The 23,896-nt window shown below is 47.1% G+C and overlaps 1 protein-coding gene across 3 annotated transcripts; it reads left to right on the forward strand.

Annotated features, from left to right (window-relative positions):
* The first annotated feature begins 4,792 nt into the window (after positions 1-4,792).
* Positions 4,793-22,143, forward strand: SALL2 (spalt like transcription factor 2). 3 transcript variants are annotated; one of them, XM_012466233.2, is made up of 3 exons: positions 4,793-5,111; positions 17,564-17,881; positions 18,002-21,031. In XM_012466233.2, exons 1-3 carry the CDS (start codon positions 5,039-5,041, stop codon positions 20,518-20,520), a joined length of 2,910 nt encoding a protein of 969 aa, XP_012321656.2. In that variant the 5' UTR covers positions 4,793-5,038; the 3' UTR covers positions 20,521-21,031. The 3 variants fall into 3 exon arrangements, with proteins under 3 accessions (XP_012321656.2, XP_012321639.2, XP_012321648.2); XM_012466216.2 differs by having other exon boundaries at positions 17,564-22,143; XM_012466225.2 differs by lacking the exon at positions 4,793-5,111 and adding an exon at positions 16,883-17,174 and having other exon boundaries at positions 17,564-22,143.
* Positions 22,144-23,896: the final 1,753 nt, after the last annotated feature.

Genomic DNA, 23,896 nt, shown 5'->3' on the forward strand with positions numbered 1-23,896 from the left:
TGGAACTCCTGACCTTGTGATCTGCCCACCTCAGCCTCCCAAAATGCTGGGATTACAGGCCTGGCAAACATAATTGTTTCAAATTTAACTCTGCAAAGGAATCATTTAAGAACATGTTTAAATATCTTAGGTTCCACCTCCAGAGATTCTGATTAAGTAAATCTGGGGTGGAGACCAGGAATGTGAATTCTCCCTAAATTCCCCAGGTGATTGTGGTGTTTGGGAGTCACTAGACCAAAAGAGAGTAGAGAGCTCTGGGAATTAGCATTCTTGATTGGCTCCTCATCTTTCTCTTCCTGAGATGTCACTCCAATCACCTTCTCTTTGCTCCTCACAGTTCCTGGCTTCTTTAATAACTGGGGTGTTGTGCTGATATCACAAAACAGCATGTAGGAAACTCAATGGCTAACTTTTTTTTTTTTTAACTATTTTATTTTACTTTCTGAGACAGGTCCTCACTCCGCCCCAGGCTGGAGTGTCCTGGCCTGATTACTGATTATGGCTTACTACAGCCTTGATCTCCTGGGCTCAGGTAATTCTCCCACCTCAACCTCCCAAGTAGCTGGGACTACAGGTGTGCATCATTGCCCTCCAGTGTGAGTGACAGAGTGAGACTCTGTCTCAAAAAAAAAAAAGGCTGGGCGCGGTGGCTCACGCCTGTAATCCCAGCACTTTGGGAGGCCGAGGTGGGTGGATCACGAGGTCAAGAGATTGAGACCATCCTGGTCAACATGGTGAAAACCTGTCTCTACTAAAAATACAAAAAATTAGCTGGGCATGGTGGTGCGTGCCTGTAATCCCAGCTACTCAGGAGGCTGAGGCAGGAGAATTGCCTGAACCTAGGAGGCGCGGAGGTTTCGGTGAGCCGAGATCGCGCCATTGCACTCCAGCCTGGGTAACAAGAGCAAAATTCCGTCTCAAAAAAAAAAAAAAAAAGATGAGAGTAAACAAATAAAAATAAAGCAACAACATATCTTTTCAAGAATTTAATTTTGACACCCAAATACCTTAACATTCATTTTAACTAATCCAGAGGCAACCTGTGCACACAAATGAAGGAAACAGATTATGCTCAAGTGGCCTGGCTTGAAAATTGACTCCATGATGTAAACACATCAACAGTGCTGTAGAGATAAATTATTAGACCAACACCCAATAGGAAAGCCAAAATAAGAAATGTTGATAAAATTAGAAAGTATCATCAGAATGAACCATAAATCCAGAAGAAAGAGCCCATCTTCATCACCAGTTCCCCCAATCCAGAATATTCCACACCCCTCCCAACCACCCCAGAGCCTCTCTAGCTCTGGCTCCTGTGTAAGGGAAGGAACTGGGGGTGGGATGCCATGATAAGTCCCTTTTTCCTATCTTTTACTATCTCCAGTGTTCTCGAGTGACTCTTCAGTTTCCTGGGAATGTAAGCCCCACGTTTACAAGGTCAAAAGACCAAGGAACATTTTCCAAAAATTAGATTACAAATTGAAGAAAGAAAAGTGTTATTATTTTTAATATTCTCTTCTAATATTCAGTTTGAGTCTCTTCCATTTCTCCCTCTCCTTCTTTCATTCTCTTGCTTTTTCTCTCCCTCCCTTCTTTTCCCTCTATCCCTCTCCTTCCCCTCCCCTCTCCACTTCACCACACACAGAAACCCCTTTTCAAAGGGGCTTTTTTCCAACTCAGTGAAGTAAAGTCTTTGCCCCTTTGTGGGGAAGGCTCATTAACATTCCCACAGCAGCATCTCTTCAAGGATTTTACTTTTGTAACTCTGTGGGGAGGTCAAGAGGCCACAGTGGAGAGGTAAAAGGAAAAAAAATGGTAAACTGGGGAGGGCGGAAGAAAGAAGAGGAGGGGAAAGAGTTCTTCCTTTCACAATAAGACCCACAAGAAGGAGGGGGGAAAATAGGAAAAGATGAAGACAGCCAAGATTCAGGGAAAAAGACAAATGTGGACCCTGAAATCTGCTCCCTTGGAGATTTCAGAATCCTGAGAAAAGCAGAAAGCTATTTTCCTTCTCCCCTTTCCTTTCCTGGAAGGAAATAAATGATGGAAACAGTGAGGGGAGAGAATGACAGGACCCAGTCTATTCCATGAAGGAATTAGAAGCTTTCCTAGGCTCAGTGCCCCCATTTCTCCTACAATGGTCTAGTAATAAATAATGGCACCTGTCTACCCCAGGGAAATTAACAGGATGAATTAGACAATGTCACCAACAAGTAGACTTGAGAAAGCCACCCAGGGCCCTGACCAAAGGACTGGAAAAATAATGGAGATTCAGTGAATTCCAAAGCAAAGATGACAGCATTTTCCAAAACTCTTCAGATGTAATATGAATAACTGAGGATACCTGCCTCAGTTATCACCAGCAGCCCCCCTGCCATCTGCTATCTCCTTTTTCCTTTCTTAGTATTGCCAAACTAGCCTGGAATTGTGTAAGGGAAGAAATGCATAAACCTTCAAATTTGCACCCAAACCTGTGAGTGAGCTTTATTTTGCTTATCTCTGAAGATACAGCTGTCAGAGATTTATATCACTAACCTTAAAAGGCGAAAATACTTCCCACTTTTCCAGCTGTTGGTGTTTCAGATGCTATCTCAGCCAGAAGAGTAAAAGAGAAATAATGCTAAAAGAAAGGGGCCCAGGCATTATAACCAGAAGATAAGGTATATCCGGAATATTCTATGCTCAGTAGTACTCAATTTAGGTAGGAACATCACAGCCAGAAGTTAAAGAAAAATAAATGAATCACCTTCAGTGTGCAGGCCGAGCAGGAGATACCTGGTTGTTTGCCAAACAATGTATGGTGGAGATGGAGGAATTTTTTTTTTTTTTTTTTTTTTTTTTTGAGACGGAGTTTCGCTCTTGATACCCAGGCTGGAGCGCAATGGCGCGATCTCGGCTCACCGCAATCTCCACCTCCTGGGTTCAGGCAATTCTCCTGCCTCAGCCTCCTGAGTAGCTGGGATTACAGGCACGCGCCACCGTGCCCAGCTAATTTTTTGTATTAGTAGAGACGGGGTTTCACCATGTTGACCAGGATGGTCTCGATCTCTTGACCTCGTGATCCACCCGCCTCGGCCTCCCAAAGTGCTGGGATTACAGGCTTGAGCCACCGCGCCCGGCCTTTTTTTTTTTTTTTTTTTAGACAGAATCTCTCTCTGTCGCCCAGGCTGGAGTGCAGTAGTGCAATATTGGCTCAGTGAAACCTCTACATCCTGGGTTCAAGCGATTCTCCTGTTTCAGCCTCCAGAGTAGTTGGAGTTAGGATTACAGGCGCCCACCACACCCAGCTAATTTTTGTATTTTTAGTAAAGACGGGTTTCACCATGTTAGTCAGGCTGATCTCAAACTCCTGACCTCAGGTGGTCTGCCCACCTGGGCCTCCCAAAGTGCTGGGATTACAGTCATAAGCCCTTGCACCTGGCCCAAGATGGAGGAATTCTTAAAGGTCCGACCTCATCCTACAAGGCAATTCTTTACACAAAATTCTTGACAATTATCTTCAGCCTCTGTGTGAACACATTACAGAGAGCTCAAAAATTCACTAGGAGTCCATCACACTATTAGAAAGCTCCTTTAGAGTGAGCTGAAAGTTCCTCTTAGCACCCAGCCTGGGGTACTACAAGACTCATCTAAGTCATATTCGCAGAGGCATCCCTTCAACCCTGAGAACTGCAGAGGATTGGGAGAGACAGAAAGGCCCTGCTCTTCTGGATATTTTATTTTATTTATTTATTTTTGAGATGGAGTCTCACTCTGTTGCCCAGGCTGGAGTGCAGTGGCTCCATCTCAGCTCACTGCAACCTCCACCTCCTGGGTTCAAGTAATCCTCCTTCCTCAGCTTCTCGAAGCAACTGGGATTATAGGAGCTCACCACCATGCCTAGCTTTTTTTTTTTTTTTGTATTTTTAGTTGAGATGAGGTTTTACCATGTTAGCCAGGCTGGTCTTGAACTCCTGACCTCAGGTGATCCACCCACCTCGGCTTCCCAAAGTCCTGGGATTACAGGCAGGAGCCACCATGCCCGGCCTAATTTTTCTATTTTTAGCAAAGACAGATTTTGACCATGTAGGTCAGAATGGTCTCCATCTCTTGACCTCATGATTTGCCTGCCTTGGCCTCCCAAAGTGCTGGGATTGCATGCATGAGCCACTGAGCCTGGTCTTGGCTATTTTAAATGAGATTCCTTGAGATCAATCACTTTTTTTTTCATGATAGCAGTTCAGAGGCATGTTGTGTCTTTTCTGATATAGAGAAAACAATGTGAGACTACTGTCAGATGCACCTGGATTCCAGGCCTGTGTCTGATACATCATAGCTGTGCACCTTTGGAGAAGTTACTTAACTTCACTGGGCTTTTTGATTCATCTTAAAGGGGATCAGCTATAAATAGTAGTAAAGCCTACTGTACTTATCTCAGAGTTGTAATATTCAAAACACATCACAAATGAAAATATTCTATAAATTATAAAGAGCCATACATATATTAGTCATAATCAGGATACATCAGAAGGTTATTTCAGTTTATACCCCAGAAGCAGCCACATTATCAAACAGAAGGGCATAGAAATATGACAGAACCAAAAAGCACAGTGCAGATCTTGGAGAAGAGTTATAAAAACAAGCCAGGGACAGTCTCTGAACAGACAGCATAGGGAGAGGCCCAGGGCCCTTGCAGGGAGGAGAGGGTTAAATCCTTTCCTCTGCAGTACAAAAGAAAAGAGTGTGCGGAAAGATTAGGATTTTTGCTTTTACAATGGGAGCTGCAGAAGCGTAGGGAAGAAGCTGAAGAAAAAAAGGGGGCGTCTCCCCTTTAAAGACTTGCAAAGATTGAGAGAGAAAGAGAGAGTCAAGAACAGAGAATCAGAGAGAGAGAGAGAGTCTGTCTGTCTCTGGGAAAGGAGAACATCTCTGCTTCACAGTGATTTGCACTGGGGGAGAGGCATCAATTGGCTTCGGACCCAAAGGGGAGACGAGACCAGGTCGCCCCGGTTAAGACTAAGTGAGCGTGCCCCTCCCTCTCCCAACTCTCTCCCCGGGAATGTCTCGGCGAAAGCAGCGGAAACCCCAACAGTTAATCTCGGACTGCGAAGGTCCCAGCGCGTCTGAGAACGGTGGGTGCCTGGGGAGGGGTGGGGGGCCCCTGAGTCCAAGCCTGTGTGGGTCAGGCCAGGGCAAGGGGAGGGCACTCGGGCCATGGGCGAAACCAGGCGGGGGCGGACTTGGTCACTGGGGGTTTGAAGGAGTTGAGATGCAGGGAGTAAAAAGATGACCTGCGCTGGGGAGAAGCCCCGCTTGTTACTCGGGATTGATTCTGTTTGTGTTTTCCTTGTTTTCTCTGGATGAAATGGAGTTTTCAAACTGGCTCTGTCTCCCCACCCAAGAGTTTTCTCCTCAGGTCTCCCTTTGCTCACTGGTCTTTGTGCCGTTGCTAAGTAACGTCCTCAGACCTGAAGACCGTCTCTTAGGGGTGGGATTTTCTCCCCTTTTCTTTCTGGAGAGTTGGGTTGCAAGAGAATGAATTGGACAAACGTGAAGGCTCCCCTGAGGGAGACGAGAGAAAAGTTTCTCATTGTTGGGCTGAACTGAGAGCCGATCAGAGCTCCCAGAGGGAGAGAGCTAATGTCGGTCAGAATGCAGCCTGGTTTGGGGTGTGTATGCGTGTCACCTGGAGGAGAGCTGAAGGACAGGTCTGGATGAGAGGCTTAGGTTTGTGCTTAAAGGAAGGCAAAGCAAAAAAAAAAAAAAGTGCAAGGGAACACACCTATTACTACATGCATATCATTTTATGAGAATATCATGTTTTTGAAGCAACAGGTGTCCCTTATGAGGGGAAAAAAATTGCATGGGTGATTTTTTTTTTTTTTAAGACAGAGTTTTGCTCTTGTTTCCCAGGCTGGAATGCAATGGCATGATCTCGGCTCACTGCAACCTCCACCTCCCAGGCTCAAGCGATTCTCCTCCTGAGTAGCAGGGATTACAGGCACCCACCACCATTCCCGGCTAATTTTTGTGTTTTTAGTAGATGTGGGGTTTCACCATGTTGGCCAGATTGATCTCAAACTCCTGACCTCAGGTGATCTGCCTGCCTCAGCCTCCCGAAAGTGCTGAGATTACTGGCGTGAGCCACCACGCCTGGCCCCTGAATGTATTCTTATAACATTCCATTAAGTGACAGGCAGACAGTAGAGCAGGCAGGGAATTGAAGAGTGAAATTGTCCAGAGTGTGAGAGACAGAGCCAAAATCAGGGCAAAAACTTAAATTTCGTAATGCTCAGGGCTGGTGGTGCTCACTCCACTAAACCAGGGTTTGAAAAACTTGCTTGATTGTGAGTATATCTGAGTTAGGTTGTGGGAATCTATATATTTTGCAAGTGTCCAAGTAATTTTTAGGATCAAAGAAGTTTTGGACATACTTATCAGTCGTATGGCTCCATATGTGCACGCTGAAAGTCCTGGCTCCAGAGACGCAACTCTTTAGCATACAGTTGATACACACAACAATATAGTATAGAATTAAGCACAAGCATTCTGAAACCAGACTTTCAGACAAATCCCAGTTCCACCACTTGGTTAGCTGTGTGACCATGGCTAGCTTATTTTGCCTCTCTATGCTTCAGTTTCCTCATCTGAAGTAAAGCAGAGATGTGTATACTAGCTACCTCATTAGGTTGTTGTGAAAATCTAAATGAGTTAATATGTGTAAAACTCTTGGGAAAATACCTAGCATAAATAAGTGTTTAATATGTGTAAATATTGTTATCATTTGTGAATGCAGTGGCACTTCCTGCAAGTGCTGTAATATGACCAAAACTCAGGAACCTTTTGGCAAATGTCAGCATTTCTTTATGAGACATGTGCCATGAAAAGTTCTAAGGTAGTGTATTGGTGGTAATTAAAATTAATTATAGATTAAACTTGCCTTTCCACCTGTTAGTAAACAAAAACAAAAGCCTGAGGTCAAATCAGTGCTCCATGTGCTATGAAATAACCTTAACAGACATATTATGTTTTGGGCAGAACACATCCTCCCCAAATCACTGCTTTTCTAGGATCCTACTGTGCCCATATTTAGAGGTTCTGTGGTGATGGCATCCTTCCCTCCTGAGACACATTAACCCTTCTTAATGCTGCTATAGGCCGGATGTTTCTTACTTGTGCTCTACAGGAGACTTCCCCTAGAGCCTCAACTCTTTTCCAGAGCTGCCTCACAGTTCTGCTCCCCTGCTGGTTTGACTGTGGAAGTTTGCTGAACACCCCTCCAAGCCCCCAAGAAGTACCCTCTCCTCTTCTTCCTACTTCTCCCATCTGCTCACCCATTCCCCATACCACAGCTGAGGAAAAATATTCTGTTAGGGAGTCAAAAGCTATCTTTAACAGCTGTCCTGAATGGATTTTCAAGCCCTGTAAGATATAGCTCCCACTTGGGGGCATGGTAATGCTGCTACGAAGCCATCCCCATAGAGACAGGAAAGGACATCCGCACATTTTTGATGAAAATTTGCCTTTGAGCGATGAAAGGCAGAAACAAATGTAAGGAGCAAGAAAGCAGTAGCACCCTCTGTTAAGATCTACCTTAAGAAAGCCTAAGGGTTCTCTCATCAGAATTCCCCTGGAGTGAAAGATCCAAGGCTACTGACAATTTGGATGTCTTGCATGTCATTAGGCCTCATCTGCAAGATGAGGTGGCTCTATTTGATCATATCTAAAATTCTTTCTTGATCTTACAAGCTTACAATATATAAGTTTCACATTTCCTGCTTTTTTCTTTCTTTTTGTTTGTTTGTTTGAGATGGAGTCTCGCTCTATCAGGCTGGAATGCAGTGGCAGGATCTTGGCTCACTGCAACCTCCACCTCCAAGGTTCAAGCAATTCTCCTGCCTCAGTCTCCTGAGTAGCTGGGAATACAGGTGCCTGCCACCATGCCTGTCTGATTTTTTGTATTTTTAGTAGAGACGGGGTTTCACTGTGTTAACCAGGATGGTCTCGATCTCCTGACCACGCGATCTGGCCGGCCTGGCCTCCCGAAGTACTGAGATTACAGGCGTGAGCCCCATGCTGGGTGCTTTTTTTCTTTTAAACTAGTAAATTTTCTTCTTCATGAATGAGGCAGCATCCATTCTGCAAAATAGAACGAGAGCTCTCCTTTCCCCTAATCTTTTGTAGACAGGGTTTCTATTCACTTACGTGATCTTCAGGCATCTGACTTCCTTCTATCCCAGGGCATGCCCCACAGTTAGGTAGGAAGGGCTCTTATTTAGGAGCATACTGTGTCCTTTGGTGCACCTGTGAAATTATGGCTATCATCATGAGTATCAGCAGACATTTATGTAGTAGTCTAGGGTGCCAGTAATGTTTTCAGGAGTCTTTTGCCTTCTTTTAAGCAGTATGTACCATATACAACAAGCAAATGCTGAGCCTTTGTTACACATTTTAAAAGCCTCAATTCTGCAGTGACCTAAGACATCACCAAGAAACAGTCTGAGATATCTGTTTTCTAGCCATTTTTGCTCAGATTCCCTGACCAGAACATCAAAACCTAACAGAATAGTTATTGCATGTAAGTGATGGGCAGGAAATACTCTATTTACTTAAAAACTCTGGAGAAGAAAAAAAGTTCTCTCTCCCCTACAGAGTCTAGAAATCTGGATTACAGAACATAAGGGATGTGACTGAGGAAAAATGCAAACCAGTACATCTGGGAAATGAAGGAAACGATCAGAAACCCAGATATTTAGTGAGAAGGAGAAACCAGGACAGCAGCCAAACAGATCTAGAGGGAGAGAGGGGAGTACTTTAGATGGAAGTTGGCAGACAGCAAGAATAGCAAGAGAGGAAAGAAGGCAAAGGTAGAGTTTGGGGGGCTCTGTTTACATTTGGAAGTAGAGAGCCTCATCTCTCAGGTTATTGACCCCTGGGCCACTCAACCCTAGGTATCCCCAGATCAGAAAAACACATTTTGGAAGAGAGAGTTATCTCAGGCCTGGTGTAACAGAGCACTAGATAAGAAAACAGAAAAATTGGTTTTCAATCTAGTGTGGACCTTGAAGCTATGTGACCTTCATTTTCCCAGGACTTTATTCAGCTTTTGACATTCCAGTAATAACTAATACTCATCGCCAATATTTTTAGAGTACTCAGGTACTGTCCTAGGCCCTTTTTGCTTTTTCTCTTTTTCCTCCCAACTCCCTTATTATTACATTAATAATTAAAACAAAAATTTTGGGTTGGGTGCAGTGGCTCATGCCTGTAATCTCAGCACTTTGGGAGGCCAAGGTGGGCAGATCACTTGAGGTTAGGAGTTCGAGAACAGCCTGGCCAATATGGTGAAACCCCCGTCTCTACTAAAGATAAAAAAAAAAAATTAGCCAGTTGTGGTGGCACACCCCTGTAGTCTCAGCTACTTGGGAGGCTGAGGCAGTAAAATCTCTTGAACCTGGAAAGTGGAGATTGCAGTGAGCCGCTATCACACCATTGCATTCTGGCCTGGGTGACAGAGCAAGACTCCATCTCAAAAAAATTTTTTTCTTTTTTGTAATTTTTTTTTTTTTAGACAGTTTCACTCTTGTTACCCAGGCTGGAGTGCAATGGCGCGATCTCGGCTCACCGCAACCTCCACCTCCTGGGTTCAGGAATTCTCCTGCCTCAGCCTCCCGAGTAGCTGGGATTACAGGCACGCGCCACCATGCCCAGCTAATTTTTTGTATTTTAGTAGAGACGGGGTTTCACTATGTTGACCAGGATGGTCTCGATCTCTTGACCTCGTGATCCACCCGCCTCGGCCTCCCAAAGTGCTGGGATTACAGGCTTGAGCCACCGTGCCCGGCCTTAAATTTTTTAAATTGTAGTAAAATGTATGTAATAAAATTTACCATTTTAACCTTTTTTTTTTTTTTCTGAGACAGAGTCTTGCTCTGTCACCCAGGCTGGAGTGCAGTGGCATGATCTCAGCTCACTGAAACCTCCGCCTCCCAGGTTCAAACAATTCTCCTGCCTCAGCCTCCCAAGTAGCTGGGACTACAGGTGCCTGCCACCACATCCAGCTAATTTTTTATATTTTTAGTAGAACAGGGTTTCACCATGTTAGCCAGGATAGTCTCAATCTACTGACCCTGTGAATTGCCCACCTGGGCCTCCCAAAGTGCTGGAATTACAGTCATGAGTCACCACCCTGGACCCATTTTAACCATTTTTAAGTATACAATTCAGTGGCATTAAGTACATTCACTATGTAACCATTAACACTATCTGTTTCAAGAACTTTTTCATCATTAAACAGAAACTCTGTAACTGTTTAACAATAAATCCCTATTCTCCCATTCCCTCAGCCCTGTTAGCCTGCTTTCTGTCTCTAGGAACTTACCAATTTTCCTTTTTTGGGGGGAGGGGGGACAGAGTCTCATTCTGTCACCAGGCCAGAGTGCTGTGGTGCAACCTTGGCTCACTGCAATCTCCGCCTCTTGGGTTCAAATGAGGCCTCAGCCTCCTGAGTAGCCGGGACTGCAAGGGCGCACCACCACACCCAGCTAATTTTTTGTATTTTTAGTAGAAACAGGGTTTCACCATGTCTCCATCTCTTGGCCTTGTAGTCCACCCACCTCAACCTTCCAAAGTGCTGGGATTACAGGTGTGCACCACTGTACCCAGCCTAAACTTACCAATTTTCTTATTAATGGATTCATATAATATTTGGGTACCTCATACTCATGGAACCATACAATATTTGCTCTTTTGTGTTTGATTTATTGCACTTAGGATGTTTTCTTTTTCCCTCTCTCAATTAAAATCAAATTTGTCTGAAAGCATAACATTTTCAAAGTTCATTCATGTTGCAACATGTATCAGAATTTCCTTCCTTTTTATGGCAGTACCTTCATTTTAAAGAAATCAGCCCAGTGCAGTAGCTCACACCTGTAATCCCAGCACTTTGGGAGGCTGAGGTGGGCAGATCACTTGAAGTCAGGAGTTCGAGACCAGCCTGGCCAACAAGGTAAAACCTCGTCTCTACTAAAAATACAAAAATTAGGCCGGGCGCGGTGGCTCACGCCTGTAATCCCAGCACTTTGGGAGGCCGAGGCGGGTGGATCACGAGGTCAAGAGATCGAGACCATGCTGGTCAACATGGTGAAACCCCGTCTCTACTAAAAATACAAAAATTAGCTGGGCATGGTGGCGCGTGCCTGTAATCCCAGCTACTCAGGAGGCTGAGGCAGGAGAATTGCCTGAACCCAGGAGGTGGAGGTTGCGGTGAGCCGAGATCGCGCCATTGCACTCCAGCCTGGGTAACAGGAGCGAAACTCCGTCTCAAAAAAGAAAAAAAAAAAAAAAAACAAAAAAAAAACAAAAAAAATTAGCTGGGTGTCGTGGTGCACACCTGTAATCCCAGCTACTTGGGAGGCTGAGGCAGGAGAATCACTTGAACCCAGGAGGCACAGGTTGCAGTGAGCTGAGATTGTGCTACTGCACTCCAGCCTGGGCAACAGAGCAAGACTCCATCTCAAAAAAAAAAAAAAAAAAAAAAAAAATAGAGAGAGAAATGAAACTCTTGGAGAGATAAATAAATTTTCCCCAAATCACAAAGATTAGAATGTTCTAGAGCTGGGACTTTAACTTAGGTATGAATCACTGTGCACAATGACAATGAGAGGGTCAGATCTCTAAAGTCTTAGCTCCAGAATGGTATGAATTCTGTGTTAGGTGTTGAGTCCTTTGATGTCAAATAAATTTTAATTAAAAGAGTTTTCTTGGCCAGGCGCGGTGGCTCACGCCTATAATCCCAGCACTTTGGGAGGCCGAGGCGGGTGGATCACAAGGTCAAGAGATCGAGACTATCCTGGTCAACATGGTGAAACCCCGTCTCTACTAAAAATACAAAAATTAGCTGGGCATGGTGGCGCGCACCTGTAGTCCCAGCTACTCGGGAGGCTGAGGCAGGAGAATTGCTTGAACCCAGGAGGCGGAGGTTGCAGCGACCCAAGATTGCGCCATTGCACTCCAGCCTGGGTAACAAGAGCGAAACTCCTTCTCAAAAAAAAAAAAAAAAAAAAAAAAGGAGTTTTCTTACATTTGATCTAAGATATGCTGTTCTGGAAACAAATATATTTTTCTCAGCACTAGGTGTACAAATTATTGTGCCTGTTAGTCTACTATGTTACACAGGCCATAGATACCTTAGCAGGAATAGTTACCAGAATCAATTCATAATTATGGAAGCTACCAATAAGCATTGTTCAGTGTTAATAATAAGTAAGTGGGCTAGGTGCAGTGGCTTACATCTGTAATCCCAGCACTTTGTGGGGATAAGGCAGGATCCTTTGAACGCAAGTATTCCAGACAGCCTGGGCAACATAGTGAGACCCCGTCGCTACAAAAAAATTTTTTTAATTAGCTGGGCATGATTGTGCATGCCTGTAGTTCCAGCTACTCAAGAGGCTGAGGTGGGAGGATCACCTAAGCCTGGGATGTTGAGTCTGCAGTGAGCTATGATTGTGTCATTGCACTCCAGCCTGGGCAACAGAGTGAGACTATCTCCAAAAAAAAAGTAAATTAGTTTAGGCAGGTGCTTACATAGTGTGCTTTGTTCCCTTCATGGGTGGATGATGGTGAACTCTGTAGAACAAAACCTTTCACCTTCCAATTAAAAATATGGTTCAAATATCAATTAAAAAAGAAAAACATATATGCTTCAGGATACCCATATCTGGGAAAGAAATGCAGTCACTTAAATTTACAGTAAGGTGCTGAGCACAGTGGCTCATGCCTGTAATCCCAGCACTTTGGGAGGCCAAGGCGGGTGCAGAGCACTTAAGGTCGGGAGTTCAAGACCACTCTGGCCAATATGATGAAACCCTGTCTCTACAAAAAATACAAAAAAAATAGCTGGGTGTGGTGGCTCATGCCTGTAGTCCCAGCTACTTGGGAGGCTGAGGCAGGAGAATCTCTTTAACCTGGGAGGTGGAGGTTGCAGTGAGCTGAGATCATGCCACTTTACTCCATCCTGAGTGACAGAGCAAGACTCTGTCTCAATAAAATAAAAAACAAACAAAAAACCTTACAGTATGGTGTAAATTATATCAAATTCTATTCATGGAAGCAGATTTTTCACTGGGAAAGGATACAAGGAAGCTAATGTGTGGTTGTGGGCACTGTAGGGAGGGAAACTGATGGGAGGATTTAGCTTTGAGAGTTCATTTTGTCTGTGTCCCAATTGTGGCCAAGTTTAGCTCAGATAAGATTTGTGAGGAGCAGGGTGGAAGGTGTGATGGAAAGGGCAGTCCAGTCCTCTGATACTGTGGGTCTCATCATTGTGTCACCATCTTTGTGTTTTAATTGGAATCCCCTGAGGACCTTTATAAAACCAATGCCTGGATCCTATCCTCAGGGATTTAAGTTTGGTTGGTTTGTTTATTTTGTAGAGATGGGGATCTCACTATGTTATGCAGGCTGGTCTCAAACTCCTGGCCTCAAGCGATCCTCCTGCCTTGGCCTCCAGAAATACTAGGATTATAGGCACAAGCTACCCACTGTGCCTAAACATTATTTTCTCTCTCTCTCTTTTTTTTTTTTTTTGGTTTTTGAGATGGGGTCTCAAACCCTTGAATTCAAGTGATCCTCCAACCTCCACCTCCAGAGTAGCTGGGACTACAAGGTACAGACCACTGTACCTAAACATAAACATTTAAAAACTCTCTCCCAGTAATCCTAATGGGCAGCAAAATTTGAGAACCACTGTTCAAATGTATCATCCTGCTACATACAACCACCTATTTTTCTCTTTGTCCTCCTCAACAGTTGTCTCTCAAGCCTAAAGCAGCAATTTGATGGGACACTAGGTTTAGAGAGGAAGCCACCTGGTTTCCTTTTTCTTTGTCATTTCAGCTCTCTGTAAGTTTAAACAAGCTTGTCCAGGTCTTAGTTCCATATCTACCCTGGACTTTGCATGTGACCGGGGATAGCTTACCTCACCTTATCTGCTATCTAGGGACACCATTACCAGTTTAGTTTATTCCTGCATTTGTGACTTCATTCATGTTTATGTAAGAATCCCGCTCCGCTTTTCAGGATAGGCAGTGAGTGCAAAGTGCTGAGAAATGGAGGGTTCCTCTTACAGGTGGCTGTTGATCCAGTCACCTTTCACCAGGGACTAAATTTACCTTAAAGAAGAGCGTAGATCAAATTACGCATCACAAAGCACATTTCATTAAAGAGCAAGAAAGGGGACAGTGTTTCCCAGGAGAAGATGAAAAGAAAAGGATTTCTTTTCTTGTCAGAAGACTTGACAAAACAGCAACTGGATATCAAATGTTCAATGCTAATTAACAAATGCTCAGTAGAAAGCCTCCATCTGATTCCCTCTCCCTGACTAAGGCCAGGGAGCAAATGGCAGGTAGAAGCCACACAGGGCCCTTTCTTTAGCATTAGGGAAACCATACATTGTTGATGTGCTTGAAAAAGCATTGGACAGGAGTCAAAATTCTGAATGCTTGCTTCACTGAATTACTGTGTGAACTTGGAAAAGTCACTTAACCTCTCCAAGCTTCAATTTCCTTATCTGTAAAAATAAACCGCATTGCACAAAACTGTGACTTGCCATAAACTGAAATAGAACCCCCCTCCCTCATTTGCAAGGTCAGGCCTCGAAGCACAGAACCCATCCATTTCACAGTCATGACTCACAATGCTAAGAGCCTTATTATCTGAAGTTTCAAAACACAATTCAGTAAAATGTTTTAAATTTAAAAACACAGGCAAATTTTTTGTTGAAAATTAGAAGTTACTAATATTTTTTATTTTTATATTTTTTATTTTTTTATTTTTTATTTTTATTTTTTAGAAGTTACTAATATTTTAAATAGGTTGTTTTAGCTCCCACCTCCCACAAAAAAAGACCTCCTACCATTGAAATATGCCACTGATATTAGCCAATATGTTACCTCAGAAATTAATAAGATTAACAAGCAACATGGAAAACAGATCTAATTTTAGTATATGTGTATTTAAGGTTACCTTGATTATTTTACTACCAACAATGTAAATTCTCTAACTGATAAAATTCAGGACTCCCCAAACTTTAAAAGTCTCACATGTGGCTGGGTGCAGTGGCTCACACCTGTAATCCCCGCACTTTGGGAGGCTGAGGCAGGCTGATCAGTAGGCAGGCGCCTCAGGAGGCTGAGGCAGGAGAATCGCTTGAACCCAGAAGGTGGAGGTAGCAGTGAGCAGAGACCACACCATTGCACTCCAGTCTGGGTGACAGAGTGAGACTTCGTCTTAAAAAATAAAAAAAAAGTCTCACATGTACATACTAATTTTTTTAGACGTTTTTGGTTTTTAAGAGATGAGTCCCACTCTGTTGCTGAAGCTGGAGGGCAGTGGTTATTTACAGGTGTGATCATAGCTCACTGCAGCCGCAAACTCCTGGACTGAAGCAATTCTGCCTCAGCCTCCCAAGTAGCTGGACTACAGGTGTGCACCACCATACCTGGTTTACACATTAATATTATCAAATTTTTCAATCTTTTGTCCCCACAATATTTTTCTGAGTAAGATAGTGCAGCTACAATATTACCACTTTATGAAGAGGGAAATGGTGGTATATCACGGTGTGACTGACCACCGTGTCTCAATTTATCAGCGAGGCAAGAATAGAACTGGGATTAGAACAATTTAGGTTTACTGATGCCCAGGGAAACTACAAAACCAAGGACTTGTGGTCACTTCCTGCATGTAAGAGAAAAAGAAAGTATTTTAGAAAGTGGGAAGTGCTTTAAGACTCATTTCAAGGTAAAAAGAGAATGCAGAATACCTGGTCCAGGAAGCATTTTATCCTTACTTATCCTCTCTGAATGGGAGGCTGCTTCTGTGATGGTGAGCAGGTGTTAGCTATTTCTAAGCATTCAAACCAGGCTGGAGCTGAAGGGGCTTTAGACACTGAGGGCTGCCTGGAAGCTCCTACCGCATTGTTTCAAGAGGGCTCCCCTCCCCCCAGGTTAGAGCTGGGTGGGCCTCCGTAGGCCTCGGCTGGCTAGCGTCTCCCCAAACCCACTGTCTTTAATAGTGACAGTGTGAGGAATGTTGCAAGAGGAGAATAGAGGAGGAAGAGGGTAGGAAAGAGGGTACCAAATAGGAGATGGCTTATTAAATAAGCACGGACTCTATAAATTAGGTGTTGTGTAGGCCGGGCGATCTGCAGAGTAGCCTGCATTCAGCTATTATTCTGGGGGAGGAGGGGCGGGGAGTGAAGGGGCTTAGTGTTCCGCAGAGTCCTGAAATGACTTCCTTGGAAATTCTACCTTGCAGCCGCCCACCCTGAGAAACTTCTTTTGTGGAGAGGAATGGGGGTAGGGCGGGAATAGCAGTGAGAAAGGCGGGACAAAACTTGGAGTATTTTGGGGTGTGTGTGCTGGTGAAGAGTGGATGTTCTGAGCTCCCCCTTTTCCTCTGGCCCTCAGACCTCTGAGGAGATCAGACAACCCTCTCTGGAATCCACGTTTTCCAAGCTCAGCGGATCCTTTATCCAAAGAAAAATAAGAGAAGCCTATCGCCTTGCTCTATTGAGCAGGGCTACGTTTCCCACTGTGCCCCTAGAGCTTAGGAGGGGAGGGCAGGAGGAGGAGGGGAGGGCAGGGGGAGGAGGGGAGGGCAGGGGGAGGAGGGTAGGCCTGGGCAAAGGCATCTGCAGATCGGGGGAGCTGGCCAGGGACGGGGAAAGGTGGACCCCCGCAGTGCTTCACCGCACCTGTCACTGCGCCTCCGGAAACTCTCCCGAGCTCTGGGCTCCCGCCCCCATGCCCCTGCTTGCGCTCCCGTCTCCCGCCTCCTCTAGCTCCCGCCTCCCTCCCCAGCAGCTCCTCCCCATAAACTCCCCTCCTCATCAGCTCCTCCCAGATCTCCCCTCTCCCCGCTTTCTCGCTCCAGCTCCTCCCCGCCTCCTCGTTCCCCTCCCCCTCCGCCGCTGCTCCCTGCCCCCGCCGTCGCCGCGGATCTCCGTCTCCGCAGTCTGGGCCGCTGGGTGCAGACGCTGCCGCAGACCCAGCGGCCACCGCCGCCTCCCTCAATCCCAATATCCATTGTCTCCCACCCCACCTGGCCCTCCACTTCCCCCACAACCATGGCGCACGAATCCGGGAGGAGCTCTCGTCTTGGGGTGCCCTGCGGGGAGCCGGCAGAGCTCGGAGGTGCGGTAGGGCCGGGCTGGGCAGGGGTGGGGGCGGAGGGGATGCAACGGCAGTGAAGACTTTCGGTGGGCGGGAGAAAATGCATGATTCTTTGCATAGGCCCCTGGCCTCACACCTATTCCTTGAACTCGCTGGTGCCCCGGGGAAGGGAGGGTGACTGAGGAGGGGAGTAGCATGTGCGTGCCTCCCTCCTCTGCGCCCCCAACCCTGCCCCATGCCGGGTTGTCTCCTGTCCACACTGATCAGGCCTGAGCTCTAGCCTTCATGGCCTGATGGTGAGCTCGTCTCCCCACCCCCAACTAGCAGTTACTGGGCTCCTTGTTAATTAGAGCTCGGCATACCCAACCCAACTGCGCCACCCACGCTCTCTCTCCTTGTCTTCTCCCCAGGTGATGCTAGCGAGGAGGATCACCCCCAAGTCTGTGCCAAGTGCTGCGCACAATTCACTGACCCAACTGAATTCCTCGCCCACCAGAACGCATGTTCTACTGACCCTCCTGTAATGGTGATAATTGGGGGCCAGGAGAACCCCAGCAGCTCTTCGGCCTCCTCTGAACCCCGGCCTGAGGGTCACAATAATCCTCAGGTCATGGACACAGAGCATAACAACCCCCCAGGTTCTGGGTCCTCCGTGCCCACGGATCCCACCTGGGGCCCAGAGAGGAGAGGAGAGGAATCTTCGGGGCATTTCCTGGTCGCTGCCACAGGTACAGCGGCTGGGGGAGGCGGGGGCCTGATCTTGGCCAGTCCAAAGTTGGGAGCAACCCCATTACCTCCAGAATCGACCCCTGCACCCCCTCCTCCTCCACCACCCCCTCCGCCCCCAGGTGTAGGCAGCGGCCACTTGAACATCCCCCTGATCCTGGAAGAGCTACGGGTGCTACAGCAGCGGCAGATCCATCAGATGCAGATGACTGAGCAAATCTGCAGGCAGGTGCTGTTGCTTGGCTCCTTAGGTCAGACGGTGGGTGCCCCTGCCAGTCCCTCAGAGCTACCTGGGACAGGGACTGCCTCTTCTACCAAGCCCCTACTACCCCTCTTCAGCCCCATCAAGCCTGTCCAAACCAGCAAAACACTGGCATCTTCCTCCACCTCCTCCTCCTCCTCTTCCTCTTCGGGAGCAGAAACACCTAAGCAGGCATTCTTCCACCTTTACCACCCACTGGGGTCACAGCATCCTTTTTCTGCTGGAGGGGTTGGGCGAAGCCACAAACCCACCCCTGCCCCCTCCCCAGCCTTGCCAGGCAGCACAGATCAGCTGATTGCCTCACCTCATCTGGCGTTCCCAAGTACCACGGGACTACTGGCAGCACAGTGTCTTGGGGCAGCCCGAGGCCTTGAGGCCACTGCCTCCCCAGGGCTCCTGAAGCCAAAGAATGGAAGTGGTGAGCTGGGCTATGGAGAAGTGATGGGTCCCTTGGAGAAGCCTGGTGGAAGGCACAAATGCCGCTTCTGCGCCAAAGTATTTGGCAGTGACAGCGCCCTGCAGATCCACCTTCGTTCCCACACGGGTGAGAGACCCTATAAGTGCAATGTCTGTGGAAACCGCTTTACCACCCGTGGCAACCTCAAAGTGCATTTCCACCGGCATCGTGAGAAGTACCCCCATGTGCAGATGAACCCACACCCAGTACCAGAGCACCTAGACTACGTCATCACCAGCAGTGGCTTGCCTTATGGTATGTCCGTGCCACCAGAGAAGGCTGAGGAGGAGGCAGCCACTCCAGGTGGAGGTGTTGAGCGCAAGCCTCTGGTGGCCTCCACCACAGCACTCAGTGCCACAGAGAGCCTGACTCTGCTCTCCACCAGTGCAGGCACAGCCACTGCCCCAGGACTCCCTGCTTTCAATAAGTTTGTGCTCATGAAAGCAGTGGAACCCAAGAATAAAGCTGATGAAAACACTCCCCCAGGGAGTGAGGGCTCAGCCATCAGTGGAGTGGCAGAAAGTAGCACAGCCACTCGCATGCAGCTAAGTAAGTTGGTGACTTCACTACCAAGCTGGGCACTGCTTACCAACCACTTCAAGTCCACTGGCAGCTTCCCCTTCCCCTATGTGCTAGAGCCCTTGGGGGCCTCACCCTCTGAGACATCAAAGCTGCAGCAACTGGTAGAAAAGATTGACCGACAAGGAGCCATGGCAGTGACCTCAACTGCCTCAGGAGCCCCCGCCACCTCTGCCCCTGCACCTTCATCCTCAGCCTCTTCTGGACCTAACCAGTGTGTCATCTGTCTCCGGGTGCTCAGCTGTCCTCGGGCCCTACGCCTTCATTATGGCCAACATGGAGGTGAGAGGCCCTTCAAATGCAAAGTGTGTGGCCGAGCTTTCTCCACCAGGGGTAATCTGCGTGCACATTTTGTGGGCCACAAGGCCAGTCCAGCTGCCCGGGCACAGAACTCCTGCCCCATCTGCCAGAAGAAGTTCACCAATGCTGTCACTCTGCAGCAACATGTTCGGATGCACCTGGGAGGCCAGATCCCCAACGGTGGTACTGTACTCCCTGAAGGTGGAGGAGCTGCCCAGGAGAATGGCTCCGAGCAATCTACAGTCTCCGGTGCAGGGAGCTTCCCCCAGCAGCAGTCCCAGCAGCCATCACCGGAAGAGGAGTTGTCTGAAGAGGAGGAAGAGGAAGATGAGGAAGAAGAGGAAGATGTGACTGATGAAGACTCCCTAGCAGGGAGAGGCTCAGAGAGTGGAGGTGAGAAGGCAATATCAGTGAGAGGTGATTCAGAAGAGGCATCTGGGCCAGAGGAGGAGGTGGGGACAGTGTCAGCAGCAGCCACAGCTGGGAAGGAGATGGACAGTAATGAGAAAGCTACTCAACAGTCTTCTCTGCCACCACCACCAGCACCTGACAGCCTGGACCAGCCTCAGCCAATGGAGCAGGGAAGCCGTGATGTTTCAGGAGGCAAGGAAGAGGGGGGCAAACTAGAGAGAAGCTCAAGCCCAGCATCAGCACTCACCCCAGAAGGGGAAGGCACCAGCGTGACCTTGGTGGAGGAGCTAAGTCTGCAGGAGGCAATGAGAAAGGAGCCAGGAGAGAGCAGCGGCAGAAAGGCCTGTGAAGTATGTGGCCAGGCCTTTCCCTCCCAGACAGCTCTGGAGGAGCATCAGAAGACCCACCCCAAGGAGGGGCCGCTCTTCACTTGTGTTTTCTGCAGGCAGGGCTTTCTTGAGCGGGCTACCCTCAAGAAGCATATGCTACTGACACACCACCAGGTACAGCCCTTTGCCCCTCATGGCCCTCAGAATATTGCTGCTCTGTCTTTAGTCCCTGGCTGTTCACCTTCCATCACCTCCCCAGGGCTCTCCCCCTTTTCCCGAAAAGATGACCCCACGATTCCATGAGCCTGTTTTTCTGTACCTGCTCCTCTTTGTCCCACAGAGCAGAAACAGCTTCACAGAAGGACCTCCCAGATTTATGAGCCCTGATTTTGTCTTTTGCTCTAAGTTCTTAACATGATATGTCCCTAGTGGCTTTTCTCTAGTCCCTGAGCTTGGAAATTACTGTGCTTACAAGGAGATGTCCCCCTAAGGAATTTTTCTTCCCTCCTCTTTCTTTGTACCTGAGGAAAATAGATTCCCTGCAGCTTTCTCAAGGGGAACCCTCTTCAGCTTCCCTGGTATGACCCTCTTCCCCCTCCTCTTTCCCTCTCCCTTTCCCTTTGGCAGGTGCACCTGAGCACCTACCGTTGGAATCGCAGCCTAGCCCAAAAGGGCTGGCAGCTGTCTCTGGAGGGCCCAGTGCCACTCCTCTGGGGTGACCTTTCTGCTCAGCTGGTGGGTGTGGGTCCCCTATCTTTCTAGAACCAGTACGTGGCATTCCTGTTAAGTGGCCTGCCCATGAAGCCCTGGAATTCCAGCTCCACCTCCACTACCACTCCAAGCCCGGCCCCACCAGTGCTGTTTGGCCTAGGAACTGTGGCTGGGAAGGTGCTTCCAACAATGGGATCCAGGGAGGCCAAGGAGAAGACAGCCCCCCTCCTATTTCAGCCTCCTGTACCCAAGGCAGTGCCTGAAAAACCCATCGTAGACAAGAAGTAGCAAACTGTTCATCCCTTCTCCCTCCCCCTGCTCCAGAAGGTGCCGGTACTGAAGATGCTCCAGTAATTCGTGACATAACCCTAGCAAGTAGGGAGAAATGAAGGGCGCAGGACAATTTTCCCAGTAAATCCATTGATGGTCACATTAAGGCAAAGGTGTTGGGTGTGCCAGGACCTCTCCAGCTTCTCATTCATCATGGCCTCTCAAAGCTGGGAAAAAAAAAACAACTTTTTGCCAAGAGGTCTTCCAGAAGATATTTGGGAAATGTGAAGTTAATTCATATCTTTAAGGAGCATTGTTGGTCAGCATGGTTGATGAAGTAATGATGAGAGAGTTAAGGAATGTTGCTAAAACAGTGCTTGCTGGCACCTATGTGACTAAGAAAGGTACATGATGTAAGGGAAAGGGCCTCAAATTCTTGTGAATGTGGGCATTCTGGGTAATATTCCTTTGGGCTAATAGTGGACATAGTGTGCAGAGGTGTACCAGGGATCATGGGGGATTTCCTAGCACTAGTATGCTTCTAGTTTTAGATAGCTCCCTCCTTTATTCCCTGGCCCCTTGTATTTTTCCTTATCTTCCTCTTTCAAGACCCCTATCCTCCCCATTTTGCCTATCCATAGGCTAGGGCTTGTGTCTTTGCCATTGTCTGGTTCTTAGAGTCTCAGACTTTGGGAGGCCAGCTCCAGGTGGTGTCCTCCCTGCCTCTCTGTCTTGTAATGAGATGTAGTATTTACTCTTAACATAGGATCATTTGGAACAGGAGTTCTGAGGAGGAGAGAGCGAGGGTTTTGCAACTGACTGACTTGAACAATGGCTTCTCCTCAAGCTGTAGGCTCCAGAGCTTCCTAACATAGTAAAATGTCAAGAACAGACAGGGGAGATATTAGTGTCTTTCCCTCTATCATTAAAGGTGTTTTAACCAAATATTTATGTGTTTCTCCTTATTTCATGATTACATAGCCAGCTGGGGTGTGATACGGGCATTCTCCAGCATTGGGATTCCCTTCCCACCTACATCTCCTGCCAAAGCTGAACATATGGTGTTGAAATCTTTACTTTATTCAGCCTTGTCCTAAGACAACCTTCAGTTAATGTAACTTCCCTGTGGAGTTGGTATTCCCAAAAGGTAGGCATTTGCCCACTGTGTCCAGTCATTGTCTGGATTTTCTCTACCGAGAACCTTCCATCACTAGGCTTTTGTGTGGGTTTTGTTTGGAGGTTGGAAACTTTCTTTTCAGTCTTTCTCAAACCACAGATCAGCCTTCTGACATCAGTGAATCTGTAGAACCAAGGTTAATTAAACTTTATGATCTTTGAGTTCTGATGTCATAATCAGAAAGAAAAAAGATGTGATTCAACCTTAAAAATTTCTACCAACAAGACAAAGGAGGATTCTTAGCATTAAAAATGCAGAGGAAGCACATAGGGGTGGGGATAAATAAAACATGTATTATTATTTTTGTGTGTGTGTGCCAGTCACAGTGGCTCATGCCTGTAATCTCAACATTTTGGGAGGTCTAGGCAGGTAGATGTTTCAGACCAGCCTGGGCAACATGGTAAAACACTGCCTCTACAAAAACAAAAATTAGCTGGGTATGGTGGTGTACACCTATGGTCTCCACTAAACAGGAGTCTGAGGTGGGAGGATCACCTGAGTCCGAGGAGCTTGGTTTGTAAGATTATAATATCATTAACTCTTAGTGCTAAAAGGATGGAACTGGTAAAATGATTTGCCCAAAGTCACTCAGTGGCAAAGTTGGATTAAGAGCCCAAGTATGGCCAGGCACAGTGGCTCACACCTGTAATCCTAGCACATCGGGAAGCCAATCCGGGTGGGATCACTGGAGCCCAAGAGGTCAAGACATGCCTGGACAACAAAGTGAGACCCTGTCTGTGCAAAAAATAATTAGCTGGCTGGGTGAGGTGGCTAACGCTTGTAATCCCTGCACTTTGGGAGGCCAAGGCAGGCGGAATCACCTGAGGTCAGGAGTTCAAGACCAGCCTGGCCAACATGATGAAATCCCGTCTCTACTAAAAATACAAAAAAATTAGCTGGGTGTAGTGGTATGTGCCTGTAATCCCAGTTATTCAGGAGGCTGAGGCAGGAGAATCGCTTGAACCCGGGAGGCAAAGGTTGCAGTAAGCCAAGATTGTGCCACTGCACTCCAGTCTGGGCAACAAGAACAAAACTCTGTCTCAAAAAAATAATAATTAGCTGAGCATGGTGGCAAGCACCTGTAGTCACAGCTACTCCACTGTAGTTTCAGCTACTCGAGGGGCTGAGGTGGGAGATGGAGGCTGCAATGAGCTATAATCGCATCACTGCACTCCAGCCTGGGTGACAGAGTGAGACTCTGTCTCAAAACAAAACAAAACAAAACAAAAAACAACCCAGCTAGGTAGAATTCCAGTCATTGCACTACTTTCACTGAACAGAGATGGCACTTGCTTCCTGCCACATCATTTAAGACTCTGGAGGCTGGGCACAGTGGCTCATGCCTGTAATCCCAGCACTTTGGGAGGCCAATGCAGGTGGATCATAAGGTCAGGAGATTGAGACCATCCTGGCTAACACGGTGAAACCCTATCTCTAGTAAAAATATAAAAAATTAGCCAGGTGTGGTGGTGGGCACCTGTAGTCCCAGCTACTCAAGATGCTGACACAGGAGAATTGCTT

Source organism: Aotus nancymaae, unplaced genomic scaffold (genome assembly GCF_030222135.1).
Source record: "Aotus nancymaae isolate 86718 unplaced genomic scaffold, 86718_ANA_hifiasm-v0.15.2.pri h1tg000011l, whole genome shotgun sequence".
Lineage (NCBI taxonomy): Eukaryota > Metazoa > Chordata > Mammalia > Primates > Aotidae > Aotus > Aotus nancymaae.